The sequence below is a fragment of the Ambystoma mexicanum genome, chromosome 5q (assembly GCF_040938575.1).
Source record: "Ambystoma mexicanum isolate Mex_15411 chromosome 5q, UKY_AmexF1_1, whole genome shotgun sequence".
NCBI classification, from domain to species: domain Eukaryota; kingdom Metazoa; phylum Chordata; class Amphibia; order Caudata; family Ambystomatidae; genus Ambystoma; species Ambystoma mexicanum.
Genome location: NC_090933.1, coordinates 1,252,870,234 through 1,252,885,822, shown reverse-complemented (window position 1 = coordinate 1,252,885,822; position 15,589 = coordinate 1,252,870,234). Strand labels below are relative to the sequence as shown.

The window sequence follows — 15,589 nt, the reverse complement described above, 5'->3', positions numbered from 1 at the left end:
TGGTGTAACGTGTTTTTTCCCCGAAACCTTCATCACCATCTGAGAGGGCCCTGCACTTGCTGGACGTTGCTCATGCCCTGAAGTTCTATGTGACACGCACAAGGGGTTTTCGGAAGACTTCTCAGTTGTTCGTGAACTTTGGTCCTGTGAACGATAGGAAGGCCTTGTCCAAGGCTTCCATCTGAAGGTGGCTGTCCGGCTGCATCATGCCCTGTCATCGGTTGGCAAACCGAGCACTGCCCGGCTGTCCGAGAGCCCACTCTAGCAGAGCGATTGCTGCAACGACGGTGTTCCTGTCTGGTATGCCCCTGCTGGACATCTGCAGGGCTGCTGTTTGGAGATCCACGCACACGTTCACAAAGTTCTACCACGTCGACAGGGATTACAGTGAGTGGTCCAGAGTCTGCAAACCAGTGCTATGCAACCGGTTCGCTTGAGGTGAGTCTGTTCCGGAGGTAAGAGTTGGTTGCTTATGTTGAGCCTTGCCACCTCCTGTGGTTGTGTAATGTTGTACTGCTACGTATTTGTTATTTATGAGCATGTGAATTGTTTCCAGACCCCATGCTGGAGAAAGAACAAGTTACTTACTTGTAACTATTGTTCTCCAGCATGGGTCTGTCATGGATTCACATTCAAATCCTCCCTCTGTCCCCTCTGCGGCTCTTCTTGTTCATACTTCTACTTTACGTGCTTACCAAATCTTAAGATGGCTGTTGGTAGATGATGGGAATATCTTTAACAAGTAATTTACCATTAACTTCAGGGAAGCACTGGCAAACACACAAAGATTGGTCTCCCTAAGCACTCACCAGACAACTTGTGGAACATCTTCATCTCTCAGTGATTGGGGAGTGTTTAGAATATCTCAAGAACACTTTGTCTCACAATAAGGACATTCTCAACTACTTTCATCAGTGAAAACTCTAGTATTCTGTAGGACTCTGGCTGGACTGAACTCTCACTTTTCTCACAGTAACCATCCTCATTTGCTTCTTTCAAATTCACAGCCTCAAGAGAGCGCTCACTTACCCGATTTTCCCCACATTTTCCCAGTGGTCATCACCCAGATTTCATACAGTCTTGACTATGGAAAAAGCATATACCTGGGTCTTCACTCTGTTTTGCTAATTCTAAAGAGTCCTGAATGCCAACACTTGCTTATTCTTCACATCAAGAGAGGTGACGATATCACAGCAGCTCCTTACTACACTGGCTGCCTGTCCCTAAATGCATCACCTTCAAATCCATTTGTATAACTCACCACCTTACAACACAAATGTTCCCTCTTTTCTCTCATCTAAATTGAACCACTACACATCTGCCAGAACCCTGTGGAAGAGATTCCTTGTCCAATTCCCTTCCCCACTTTTGTTATCCTTGCCTCTGGAATCTGGAGCTGCCTTCTCCTCGGGACCAGGAACATTTCAGATCTCTCATGCCCTGAAAAACTTCTCTTTGAGCAAAATTGACTCGCCTGAACGTTCCTTGCCATCTGGATCATCCACGCCAAGAGAGAACCCAAGTGGTTAAAATTGCGCTTTACAAATTCGAAAAACATTTAAACGCTTCCTTTCCAGTGGAGAGATCGCTACATATCTTGGATGTCGGAATGGTTTTTTGAAACTACTTAGACATAGCAAAGGAGAACGGGTAAACAATCAACTCCTATAATCCTATCTCACCCTGGTTTTTGCTAAATTATGTTACCACTCCTTCGCCACTGGTTCGTTACCTTAATCCCTCAAGCACTCCCTGGTGCAGCCGCTCTTAAAAAAGCAGTCTACGGTCGCCACCTGCCCTGCTAACTTTCACCTCTTGAAGTTGGTTGTCCCCCAACTGACCCTCCACACTGATCTTGTTGGCTACCTTCATGGCCATCAATCTGGATTCTGTGAAACCATGCTTGCAAATTGACGCCAACTCTCCTGCTGTTCTCATTCTCCTTGATCTCTCTTCTGCCTTTGACACGGTCAACCATTCCATAATCATAAAACGACTCTGTGAAACCCTCGGCATCATTGACTGGGCACTAGATTGGCTGACCTCTTTCCTCACTAAGTGCCCCTCCCAGTGACAACTGAGCCCTTTCTTTTCCACCAACTCAATCTCTACCTGTGGCATCCCTCAGGCCATCTTATTGACATGGCTCTTCAATATCTATCTTGTCCCTCTTGCTCACCTGATTTCCTCCTTCCCTCCAGTGTTATGCAGATAACACACAGCTTTCCTTCAAACTTCCCTCTACTACCTCTTCCTCCTCTCTGATCCCTGACTGTCTGTCCGCCATTCAGACATGGTGTGCAGCAAACAATCTCTGCCTTAATGCCAGTAAGATGGAGATCCTTCTGATTGGGACACCTGCGCCCTCTTTCCTTCCTACCCTCTGGCCACCCTCTTTGGGCCTTCTACCCCCACCATCCTGTGAGGCCAAGAACCTCACCTCCTCAGAGGCATTCTTCCTCCCCTCACCTTCTCCCAGAAGCTAATTGTGTCCAGAGCTCTGGTTCTCTCCAGGTTGGACAACAGGCTCATTCTCAATCACCCTCTTTTCTCCCTACGCCCCCTCCAGCTAATCCAGAAGAGTGCTGCAAGACTTATCCTTGGCCTCGAGCCCGGGGACCATATCTCTCCAGCCCTATAATTTCTCCACTGGCGCCTGGTGGCTGCTAGGATCAAATTCAAGACCCTCTGCATCATCCACAAGGTCCTCTGAGGCCTGGGACCACGCTATCTCCAACTTTTCATTCTGAAATACTCCCCTGCTAGAGCCCCACACTCCTCCAACTTCAACTCTTTGTCTGTCTTGTCTGTCAAATGCTTCCCAAGCAGAGAGTGGGGGGCAGGTCGCTCCCCTTGGCTGGTGCCTCCCTCCCTGCCCCTCTCAGGCTTGAGCCGGAATTCCTCAAGTTCTGTAAACAGCAACACATTCTGCTGTTCTTTACTGTCTTTCCTCTTTCCCGTCTTCCCTCTTCCCTTTCCCTGCTAATCACCCCACTGCCGCTGTGACTGGTTGCATGATCCTCATGAATCTCACAGGATTCCAGGCCCTTCTTCCCAGTCGTTACCAGCACCCCCCCCTTCCCCACTTCAACTGCACTGCACTTGCAAGGCTCTGCATCCCACTCTTGGGAGTCACCCTGCACTAGCACTTTGCCTGAGGTTCTCCCCCTTGGCTACCCTTAGCACTTCCTTCCCGTCCCTCCACCAGCACTTGCCACTCCTCTGCCCCTCTCCCACCCCCCGGTCCTTAGCTCCGAATGCCAAAAAGCCTAGTAGGACCTTGGCTGTAGTTACTGTTTTTGCTATTGTTCTTTTTTTTTCCTGTTCCCTTCCCATGTAGCCTTGCTGCGCTTTGAAACACTATCCAGTTATATAAGCACATAACAAATGCTCATTAAATAAATAAAATAAAGAATAAAGAAATGGAGTAACCACAGTTTTTAAGCATAAAAAATTCATTTCAGAACGCATAGAACTGTGCATCTGCATAATATGAAAAAGCTTATAAATCACTCACATGTAAAACCAGAGCCCAGTCCTGAAGATGACATTTAGCCACGGGTTCTCATCTTAGAAAAATGTCAATTGATTAGATATGTAAGGTAACAATTGGATAGCACTCTGTGCTTTTGCCAGACATCATTGTTTAGAGTCCAATGCGAGAGAGCATTCTCTAGGCAAAGCGCATATACATGCAATCTTTTCAAACAAAGGCCCTCTTCAAAATGTAGATGTTTTCTGTGTCTTTTCTTTTCCTGCTTTCTAAGGCATTTCCATTTGGTGTTTATGAATACTAAAGAAAGCCCTATGGTAGAGAGGAAAAAAGAGCAGTACTTAACTTTAGTCTAACTTCACAATAATGGGAATCATTACATTAATAAAGTACCCTCCCATGTCCAAAGTGAATTTAGGGCAAATATGAAGAAGCTTTAAATATGTGGGTAGATGTTCTGCTTACATTGTTGCAAAAAGTAAACTGGTGTGCAGCTGTCACTTTACTATATGATTGGATATTCATGCAGCATGGGCTAAGGGGTAAGTCAGTTTTTACTTTGGCTACTTATGTGTTTACTTATTCTATTATTTCTAAAGGGAGCAGACAATTGTATGTCTAAGTAAAAGCTGCAACAATGTTTTTATTTCTGTGGAAATTGGTTTATTTATGTGGAAAAACAGAATTGGATTCCAGATAAGCATAATAATCTGTTTTACTTTGTAAATATTTTTACGGATTTCATGATTTTTCTTTTATTTTGTTTTTTATTGTTTGGAGAACCACCCACATGTGGAGATATTCTTTTCAGTGTTTGAGTTTATGGAAGATACCCATGATGGGCAACTGGGATTGTCTTTCTGATAGAAACAAGATGAACTAGTACAGGACTGTGTGGGAGATGCCAATGAGATAAGATAGGGTAGATAGAGATGCCTGGTGAACACTCCATGCTTAAAATGGAGAGTTAGTAGAGTTTGGATATTTTGTATCTGTAATTCTAACATCATCATGATATGTGTGGATTGTTTATAGGAGTATTGGTGATGTGTATATCTGTCTGATGGGGTTTTGTTTTTTTGTGGCAATTAAAGTATATTTATTTTGGTATTGAGAGGGAGATGGAAATACTGAAGGTCCATGCAGTGCCTAACTGCCGTCACCTGTGTGTGTGTGTGTGTGTGTGTGTGTGTGTGAGGGGGGGGGGGGCGGTGTGTGTGTGGGAGGGGCAAGTGGGGTGATTTGTGCCATTTTTTCTGAAGCGCTCATATTGTCTCTCATTTCCTACCACCTAGGTCCCAGAGAGTGCATTGTGTGCGGAGAACTTGCCACCATGGAGTGCCCCGAGTGCTTCAAAGACGCAATGTTTTCAAATGCACTGATCAAGCAGTATTGTGAAAAGTGCTGCACGCAGGTATTCTAACTCACTGACAACATAGAAGTTCAACACTGTATGCTGGACCCTTTTATCAGTGGTTAAGACACTTGTCTTATAGGTACATCCCCACCATGGGTATAGTACAGGAATATTCATTCATAATATTTGTATGCAATGCCTATACAAGATTATCACAGCTTTTCTTTAAAGGGACCACCTTTCCCATGTATAACTCAAGTTTGACAGTGCTGTAACCCAGCTGTGTCTGCTTTCAACAAAAACGTTTTTTCACTTCCAACTTCGGTCTGATTCCACCACTTAACTCCATCCCAGCCTTCTACCAGCTACATTGGGGTCACGGTCTACAGGTTTGAGAAACGTGAGTCATTCCTAGTAACATAATCCCAGATGGGTTTATAATCAATATTATGTGAACCATGGATTAATTGTGCTGCCAATTATTTGCCTGAAGTGCTTTACTCATTTAGTGGCATGCATATTAGGCCTGTTATTTTTTTTGAAACTATAGCCTAACTTAATTCAGTTTGTATATCATGTGAACCATGGATTAATTGTGCTGCTAATTATTTGGCTGAAGTGCTTTACTCATTTAGTGGCATGCATATTAGGCCTGTTATTTTTTTGAAACTATAGCCTAACTTAATTCAGTTTGTATATCATGTGAACCATGGATTAATTGTGCTGCCAATTATTTGGCTGAAATGCTTTACTCATTTAGTGGCATGCATATTAGGCCTGTTATTTTTTAGAAGCTATAGCCTAACTTAGTTCAGTTTGTATTTTTGCTACATCATAATTATACATTTGTGGTTTAGGCTTTAAGCAATTTTGATTCAGTGACCCACAAAGTATCATTCCAGTGCTTCCAAGTGATTGAAAAACTAGTGCCCTCCAAGAAACTTGATTGTCTAATGTTTTACCTATTAATCCCTTAAATGCTGAGCTCTAGGCAAGTTTATGCAAATAGGACAAGCCTACTCGTCCTTAGCAGGTAAGGGGTAAAGAAGGCAGTGCTAAAGTGAGAAAATAGTTATAGTGTTGAAAAGGGTGGTGGACACATGGTGTGTTGGGATTCATGATAGCCCATGACATTGCCTTGTGGAGAGTCAGGACCAGAAGAGGAGTCAGGAGGTGGTACAGGGCATCGAATTCCAGAACCTGGGAATGGGAGGGGATTGTAACTTCGTAATAGGCAAATCTGGTTGTCCCTGTATGGCTGCAAAATAGTACCTCCAGTTTTTTCTGCAGTTTGTATCAGTGACCACAACATCTACAATTCCCACACGATGAATTAGAGGCAGTCTAATGTGTACAAGCCCAAGGACTTTTGAGATAAAGAACCACAGATACCGAGTGTGCTAGGTACATACCCCAAAATCTCATTAACTTTTAATAAGGAGAAACTTGCACTAGTGCAATTGTTGAAAAAAGACAGTTCTGACAATTATCTTTACTCAAATGTTGTCCAAAGAGATGTATTTTTTTACTTTTAATAAACTGTTTTGTTGGACTCTTTTGTGGACCCCACTCAGCTATTTCACAGCACACACAAACGAGTGTTCTTTCCCATCAACATAACATCTCTCATACATGCAATCATCTCTAATGCACATAAATATGTGTAAACGAATGAACGGCTTTTGGGAACCGAGCCTTTTTTGCACTGCTTAAAGTCCCCATTAAATGAATGCATGTAGGGCGTGCCGGGCAAGCCTGCCCATGCTGACTCTTCTGCTATGTCTCGCTCACCAGTCCTTTTTACTGCTCGACAGAACTGGACGCCATGCACCTGCTGCAACAGATTTTCTTCTTGTTACTACTTCCAAAATATGTTTTTCTTTACTCCATGCTAGTCTACTGTAGAGACTAGCATGCTCTGTCGGTGCGGCGTCACGCAAGCTCTGCCTCTTTGTTTTGATTCGGAGTGGAGGGGTTTGCGTGACGGCAGTGGCGGTTGGAAGAGCAAGGCTGAGGGCGTGTTGGCTCGGGTGGGCTCGTTATAATAAACTAAAAGAAAGTTACCTCTTGCCGCCTCCGCTTCGTTATTACATTTGGTGATGAGGCATCAACCGCTGTGCGAGCCCATGATGGAGGAAACCTGCAGCGAGGCACACGGGCGGCCGCCCACCCCGCCGGTGGATTGTGTCCTCCGGCGCCTCCTGCGTCTCTCCGGTCCCGGGGGAGAGGGCAGTGCGAGGTGCCGGCGAGACCTGCTGCTGGTCCCAATCCGACGGAAGTAAGATGTGTGCCTAGGAACTCCGTCCCCACTTCCCGTTCCTCGGAGGCTTCCAGGTGAGGAGGGGCCTGGGGAGAGCAGGGAGGAGTCCGGGAGATACAAGTGTAGGGAGATCTTCCGACCGCAAATGTTGCATAACATGAAGTGAAGCACCCACGGAAGCCACGCCCTCCGGCACGCCCATTATTTGGAAAAAACAAGCTCTACTGTCATAGAAAGAAAAGTATACAAACTGTTGAAATAAAACAGTGCCTGAAAGTGGAAGTTCTTTGTGAGGAGTGCTCTAAGACATTGAATGTAGGTGGCACAAGGGCTTACTGTGAAAAAGGATAATAACAAACATTCCACTACTCTAAATTAAGTAGTAGTCGTGCTCAGAGCAAGTTATATACCACAAATATTTGTAGAAGCCCAAAGGCCCATAACATTAAAGACATGGCTGCAGCAAGTATGGTCCCGCCTTCACCTTTCCTAATGGAACCAGGTATTCCCCCAATAAGGTGGGACAGGTGGAAGAAACTCTTTGACACTTAACTAGTGGCAATTGGGGGCGATAAATTTGCCACTGTGAGAAAAGAAGCTATTCTTCTGCATAATCTGGGTACGGAAGGTCGTAGTGTATATGATGGTCTACCACAACCTCCGCAAGAAGGCCAAGGTGAAGTGGATCAATACACCCTGGCTGAAAAAAAATTAGAAATTCATTTTGAGGCAAAGAAAAACATTACGTTTGAAAGACATACATTTTTTCAGAGAGTAAAGGATCCTAGTGAGCCGGTAGAAAATGTTATAGCAGCGTTGAGATCTCTCAGCCACACATGTGAATTTGGCCAGCCAACAGATTCACTGATTCGAGATCAGTTAGTGCGGTGCACTAATAACATGAAAATTCAGGAGAGACTATTCACAAAGGATGTATCTCTAGATGTAGCAGTAGAGACTGCCAGAGGCATGGAGCAGACACATTAGTAAATGGCGACAATGAAAGAAGAGAAACAGTAAGGTGAAGTAGCAGCTGTGAAAGGATTCAGGAAAATGGGCATAAACAGAGAGACCAAATGCTACAAATGTGGTAGTAATCGGCATATTTCCACGAGCGCATTTTGTCCCGCAAGAAATGTTTTGTGTTTAAAGTACAAAAAGACGGGACATTTTGCAAGAGTCTGCCGTGGATCGGGTCAAGTGCAATATATTGAACCTGTAGCAAGGATACCAGACCAAGAGGAAAACGTTGAGTGTAGTCCAAACCATGCAAGCCAAGCATGTGTTGGAGATAGCAGAAGTCTCCCATAAAGGGAATACACCTACGCATGTGTTTATGATAAATGGAAGAGTTGTCACATTGAAAGTAGATAGTTGCTCACCTTGGACTTTAATGTCTAAGAAGACTTATGAGAACTGTTTGCAAGGCTCAATCACTAATCATAAACAACACAGCATAGAACCTTATGCCTATGGCAATGTGAAGATTGAAATTTTGGGAAAATTTCAGGCAGCCATTGAATATAAAGGGAGAAGTTGTGAATCGGACATATATGTGACACAGGAAGGATCTTCCATGTTAGGCTGGGGTGAGCAACATAAACTGGGCATTCACATACAAGCAAATGCAGAGGAGCCGGTCACAGTTGCAGAAGTTAACGACAAGTGGGAAAATATGTTTCCAAATGTGTTTCAAGTAGAGTTGGGAATGCTTGAAGGGTTTGAGCATGAAATATGACTGAAAGCTGGAGCAGTACCAAAGGTACAGAAAGTGAGACCAATACCTCATGACTTGAGAGAGAAATTGAAGACAGAAATTGAAACATTGCTGCAGAAAGGGATCACAGAACAAAGTGAGAGTTCGGAATGGCTATCCCCTATTGTAGTGGCGATGAAGCCAAATGGACAGATAAGGCTTTGTGTGGACATGAGGGATATCAATAGGAACATACTAGTCGACAGGCACCCGCTACCAATAATTGGGGATACGTTGTCAACACTTAAAGGTGCTAGAGTTTTTTCAGTAATCGATCTCTCTCAGGCTTATCATCAGATTCCTTTGAAAGAAGACTGCCAGCATCTGACTGCGTTCATAACGCCCTTTGGAACTTTCAAATATTGCAGAATGCCGTTTAGGCTTGCTTCTGCGGCTTCAGTGTTTCAGAGAGTGATGGACACTATTCTGGAAGGGATTGAGAACATTGTGAAATTTCAGGATGATGTGCTCATATATGCGAATAGTGTGGCTGAACATGATGAAGTTTTAGCAAAAGTTTTGGGCAGGCTGTCTGAAGCTGGTTTGACTGTGAGGAGGATAAATGTAAGATGGGGTGGAGAGAGTGGAATACCTTGGGCATGAAATTGATAAGAGTGGTGTGAGACCAAAGAAATGTTTAGTGGAGGCGGTAAAGAGTGCGCCTGTGCCATCTAATAAAGATCAGGTGAGGTCTTTTTTGGGTCTTGCTGAATATTATCATAAATTTGTTAAAGATTTTGCGATGGTTTCCAACCCCATAAGGAAGATACTAAAGAAGGGTGCCAGATTTGAATGGACTTCGGAGTGTGGTGCAGCATTTGGGAGCATTAAAGAAGCAATAAGTAAAGCTCCCTCGATTGGAAAGTTTGATTCATCAGATAAAACAGTATTAGTGGTAGATGTTAGTGTGATGGGTCTTGGAGCGATATTAGTTCAATATGACAGTGAAAAAAGGGAAAAAGTAATTGCATTTGCATCGAGGGCATTGAAGAGAGCGGAGTGTAAATACTCTGTTATTGAAAGAGAGATGTTGGCTATGTTCTGGGCCATCACCCACTTTAAGTACTTTTTGTGGGGCAGGCGTTTTATTGTTAGATCAGACCACAAGCCACTAGTGCAATTAATTGAGAGTCGAAGGTGGGCTTTGGGCTCACCTAGGATTAGCAAATGGGGTCTACGCCTACATGCATATAATTTTGAGGTGAGTTTTCTGTCAGGAAAAAAAGATGTAGTGGCAGACTGCCTTTCCAGGCGGCCTGTGGAGAACGGTGAGGTAAATCTTAATGAGAATGAAACTGAGGAATTCGTTGTAGCTGAGGTTCTGGGAGCTATCAGTCAAAATGAGAAGAATCTGATTCAGATCTTAAAATGGTTAAAGAATGGACTGTGAAGGGATGGCCCCAAAAGAGTATTTTGGAAAAAAGATTTAATGTGTGGTGGGAGCTCAAGGAGGAATTGAATATAGTTGAGAATAAACTAAGGAGAGGGAGATGTATTATTCCTCCAGAATCGATCAGGTCTAGTCTTTTAGAACTGGCTCATGAGGGCCACCCAGGAGAAAGTGCCATGAAAAGAAAACTTCGTCAAAATTATTGGTGGCCAGGGTTTGACAAAATGACTGAGAGGTGGGTGAAAGATTGCATGATATGTCAAATAAGTGACAAGACTAAAGTTGTGCGAGAGGCCCCATTGGTTCCAAATTTTGTTCCTCTTCAGCCTTGGTCCAAAGTTGCAGTAGATATCATGGGACCCATAAGAGGTTTAGCAGGAGGTTTGAGATTCTCATTTGTCCTGATTGATTTTCATTCGAAATGGATTGAGTGGGAAGCAGTCAGGGAAGTCACGGCAAAGAAATTGATAGCATTTTTAGAAAAAGTATTTCTGAGAGAAGGAGTACCAACGGAACTTGTCTCTGACAATGGTGTTCAGTTTGTGTCAGAGGCCATGAAGAAATTCCTGAGCAGTTATGGTATAAAGCCCATCAAAATGGTGTTGTATAATCCCAGAGCGAATGGGCTGTGGAGAGAGTCAACCGATGGTTGAAAGAGGGTTTGCAATTAGCAATGAGAGGGGGACAACCTTGGAGAGAGATTTTGAATTTATTGACGTGGAATTATGTAACCACTCCTCATTCGGTGACGGGAGTGTCACCTTTTGTATCCCTGAAAGGGAGGGAGCCAGGAACCAAATTGTGTCCGGGTTGGTTGGGTGTGGCCAAGGTGGTTCACGTGGATAGGGCTCCAATAATGAGACTCATCAATGCCAGCCAAGAAAAAAATGTAGCTGATTTCAACGTACGTGAAAAGGTGAAGGAACGAGAGTGGAAAGTAGGGGAGAGAGTGTATGTGAAAAATCCCAGATTGGTGAACAAATGTTTAGAAAGCAAGTAGGGCCTAAGAGGATATCTGCTGTCGAGAAGTCGGTGGTAATTTTGGAAGGTGTCGAAGTATGGTCAAAAGGAAGGATTGCGAAAGTGCATGGTATGAATGAGAGTTTGGAGAGGACAAACGAGCAATGTGATAAAGGAAGTGAAGATGAGAATGTGTGGACTGGGAACAATATTAGTGCTCCTGGCAGGTTGAGGTCCAAACCGGTCTGGATGAGAGACTACATGACCTGAAATTTCTTTAGCTGTGTTATGGTATTATTAGAAGGTTTTATGTATGTTAATTATGTTACTTTCTTCATATATTTCGTTATATCTTGTTTCTTTTGAGATGTAACTTTAAATTGTATTTTCCATGGGTATATTATTGTGGGAGATTTTTTCTTTTCATTCCTGAGGGGGAAGATATGTAGAGACTAGCATGCTCTGTCCGCGCGCCATCACGCAAGCTCTGCCTCTTTTTTTTTTATTCGGAGTGGAGGGGTTCGCGTGACAGCAGCAGCGTTTGGAAGAGCAGGGCTGAGGGAGTGTTGGCTCCGGCGGGCTCGTTATAATAAACTAAAAGAAAGTTACCTCTTGCTGCCTCCGCTTCGTTATTACATCTACCTCACCGTCATACCCGCGTATGCCAGTGATAATTGGTTTTCGCTTCCGCGCCTGTTATGGCAGGACATTTCCTTTGTCAGACGCTCATAGCCTCTGTCTGTGGTGATTTGGCCCTTCCCACCAGTGAGATTCCTGTTCAGCCTGCACTGCGCTCAGGTCACGGGCACTGTGACACCGCCTGAGTTTTGGCAAAACTGCTACGGCAACTGTACTCGCAAGATTAGGGACTTCGTTAAGACTCGACGGGCAGATATTCGTGTACTGCTCGGGTAAGTTCTATTACTTTTCAGGCACCCTGGCCAGGCAACTCCTTTCATGGAACCGGTTTGGGCAGGAGGGGTCCACTGCATTGTAACTACTAGGGTCGACCCTAAGGCCCTTAGGGCTAGCTCCTTGGGGCCTGTTGAAATTTCTACCATCCTCTGGGTGGAGGACTCTTCAGTGTCTATTAGTCATCCGCTTGAGGGGGAGAGGATTAGCAGTGGTACATCCACCAAGAGTACTGTGTTGCCTTTAGGATGGCAGTCCCAGTCTCTGTGAAGCCCTATCGCCGGGCACGTTCCTGAGGGTCGGCAAAAACCTTTGCCTCAGGGCCCCACGTTGGCAATCAGTAGCCCTCATGTCCCTTCCAAGGTTGTCCATGTGCTCACCCCTAAAATGGCAGAGAGCCAGGGCCACTCCTGGGCGGGAAAGCTCTGAGACCAAGGATTGCTCATCAACGACTCTGTGGCCTCATCAGAAGCAAAGTAAGGCGACAGGGTTTTCCCCTGCATTGTCATCTCCAGGCGAGCTGGCAACCAGACCCACCTCCAAGGGGATCACTTTGCTAATTGCATTACTACGTACGGTCTTGCGTGACTCATTCGTCCTATGGACCGCGTGAAACCCGGCACAGACTGATATTCCAGACTGGAGCCAACATCGGGCGCACTTTTCCTGGAAGCTGCCAGCTCGCTTCGCACCTACGCCGATTTGCCTTTTCCTGTTTATCCTGCATTTGTCTCCCTGTTAGCACTTCTTAGCCTATGGACGCCGGACGCAGACAACCTACAGTAACAAAAAAGTGTGGTGTGGGCGGGGAGTACAGCCATTACTGTACTCCAGTAAAACCCCACCACCCTTATTACCTAATATCATATAACAATCTTCATGTAGCCTAATTTTATAGATTAGCCTTATCTTGCATGTAGCTTAATTGTGTAAATTAGCCATATTCTGCATCTGGTCTAATGGTAAAATCTACCCTTATGCTCCATGCTGCGCTAACATCAGCATTGTGTTTGGTTCTGCTCCCTAAAATGGATTGGTGGGTGCAGGAAATGTGCCTCACCTAGATGGATTGTTGGGGGCAGGAAATGCGTAGCACCTGCATGGATTGTTGGGAACAGGAAATGTGTCGCACCTAGATGAATTGTTGGGACCCACACTACAACCTCTTCGTCTGCGACTGCTGCGCAAGAGGACAGATGTTTTGATACGTTTCGGACTATTATGAGATTGGAAGCAATGAAAGAATACTTTAAGGGGCTAATAATTGAGCTCATGCCTAAGCCTGCTCCTCCTGCCCTGCGCTGTGTCCTTTTCGGCCACTTCCGCCACTGTCCCCAGTGGGCACACAGGCACTGCCTCTGCCGCTCCAACGCCCAATCTCGCCGACACAACCGGCAGTGTTGTCCCCACTGCCGTCTACGCTGCCTGCACCAACATTGGAGGCCCCAGAGGCCACCGTTCCCCCTAGTGAGATACCAGGGGAGGTGGCCCCCGGTTGCCATGGATAAGGCTGGTCAGTACACAGAAGTCATGGCTACTGACACAGATACAGAGGAGGAGCTCCCTTGATCTGTGAAGGCCGTTCATGACAGCATTTGGCTGTCTTCTTGCATGCTCTCCAACCGGAAGAGCCTCTGCAAGAGGCTGGTGTGCTGTCTGAGGTTTGGCCCTCCACTCTTCAAACAGATTGGGAGTGCCATTGTTGGAAGATGTCAAAATGGAAACCTTGAACCTCTGGGAGAAGCCTCACTCTCTTCAGCTACAAACAACAAAATGGAAGCCATAGACAGGCCCATTCATTGGAAAAGTGGGCCTGGCATCTCAACCAGAGCCTCACTCTTCTGTGGCGGCTTCCACGTCACTGTTCACGAAACATTCGGGTTCAGGTGTGTGAGAAACGTGAAGGTGTCTCCCTGGCTAAACCCCAGGGATCTGTCATCCAGGGGACCAGGACATGGCCATCGCTGTTGGATCTAGTTCCTGGGGGTGTACTATTGAGGGAGGATCACTTGGATGGGGGACTTCGGGGGAGTGGGACACTGATGGGTGAGACGTGGTATCCCCCTTCTTTCAACACCTTTTCCCCATCCTAGCAAATAGGACATTCAAAATCACTGCCCCACCCCCCTCCTTTTCCGAAACGAACACTCTCGTTGCACGACACACAAGAGAACGGACTAACACCAGAGCCGTTTACCTAACCTGTCCCAATACAAGGGTCAGGCAAAGTCAGGCAGTTGATCAGAATCACACCCACTTGATGGCCCTGTCCCTTCCCCACATGGATAAAAGGTGGAGCAAGAGAGCACAGCATGAGGAAGGCAGACCGCACAACGACACAGCTACCCAGACCCAGCAGTTCAAGAGGAGGAAAATGGTGGTGGATATAGAGAGGCTGACAAGAAGAGACACAACCTTGCCCTTTTCGACGCACACCCGCAAAACCTCCGCAGAGGAACTCTTAAGACGAGGACAATAGCCCAAGTGTCCTGCAACGGATATCAACGGTACACGGAGCTTGTCAACACTGATAAGCTGGAGCGAGGGAGACTCATGCTTCTGTGGTACCGGCCTTGACTCCAGTTACAAGGAAAGCCAAGTGGTTAATCACAGCTGGTGAGTCGAGGGGGGGAACCGATAAGAGCCGGGCTGCAGTGAATGAATGTCTGAAAGTGGCAACTCAAACCAAGTTCAAAGAATTGTAAAAGTGTTAAAGGGGATGACAGCTGCAGATGCAAACAGCACCACGTGGGTGCTAACTCGAGAGACTCTGGTCGATCCCTGTTTGAGTGAAACTACAGTTACCAGAAGGCTGTAGGAGAGCCGCCAAAATGGGTCAAAGTGGTCATACAGGAGGTCAAGCAAAATCCCTGTACAGTCGAAAGCCTTTGATCTAAGAACAATAAAGGAAGCAAGGGAAGTGAATCCACCACATGAGAAAGAAAGGGAAATTAATCCGGTAAACATTGAATGTGAATATGAAGTTGGCAAGAATGAACCCGACCGAGGGATGCTGATGAAGAGGATGCAAAGTGTAAAAGTCCCAAGAAACAGTGTATTGACAAAGGTGAACCCGGCCGAGGGATGTCCACTGGAACTGTTTAAAAAGACATTAAGAACTGGTGAATAAAAGGACAAACCATAGTGAACCTGGAGGAGGGAGGCTGAAAGTAAAGAGTGGTCAGCACCCGGAAGAGGTGGACCCAGGGGTGAAGAATCCTCACCCTAAGTGAAACCAGGAAACAAACTGTCGTTTGGTTGAAGGAACATTTTGTTGGTTGTTTTGATACTTCGTAAAATATCAGGCCCTCGGAACTAGGAGGCAAAACCACTGAAGGCCTTGATACTGATGGGAACTGTTTGTGAAGGGTCTGAAACCGAACAAGGGCGATACAGGGGTGAAGCCATCACCTATCATCCATTGAGAGAAGGGACTATTATTTGGAGATAAGATTTGTGAA

General features: G+C 45.5%; 1 protein-coding gene across 3 annotated transcripts in view; it reads left to right on the top strand.

Moving 5' to 3' along the window:
- The window catches only part of LOC138497986 (ubiquitin carboxyl-terminal hydrolase CYLD-like), a 1,189,455-nt gene that overhangs the window by 1,027,823 nt on the left and 146,043 nt on the right, over positions 1-15,589 (top strand). For 2 of the 3 annotated variants that reach the window (XM_069621757.1, XM_069621758.1), the window contains exon 13: positions 4,789-4,907. The exons of the other annotated variant lie outside the window; for it this stretch is intronic. In XM_069621757.1, coding sequence (XP_069477858.1) covers positions 4,789-4,907 — 119 coding nt within the window. The remainder of the gene's footprint in view (positions 1-4,788; positions 4,908-15,589) is intronic. 3 annotated transcript variants of the gene reach the window in all.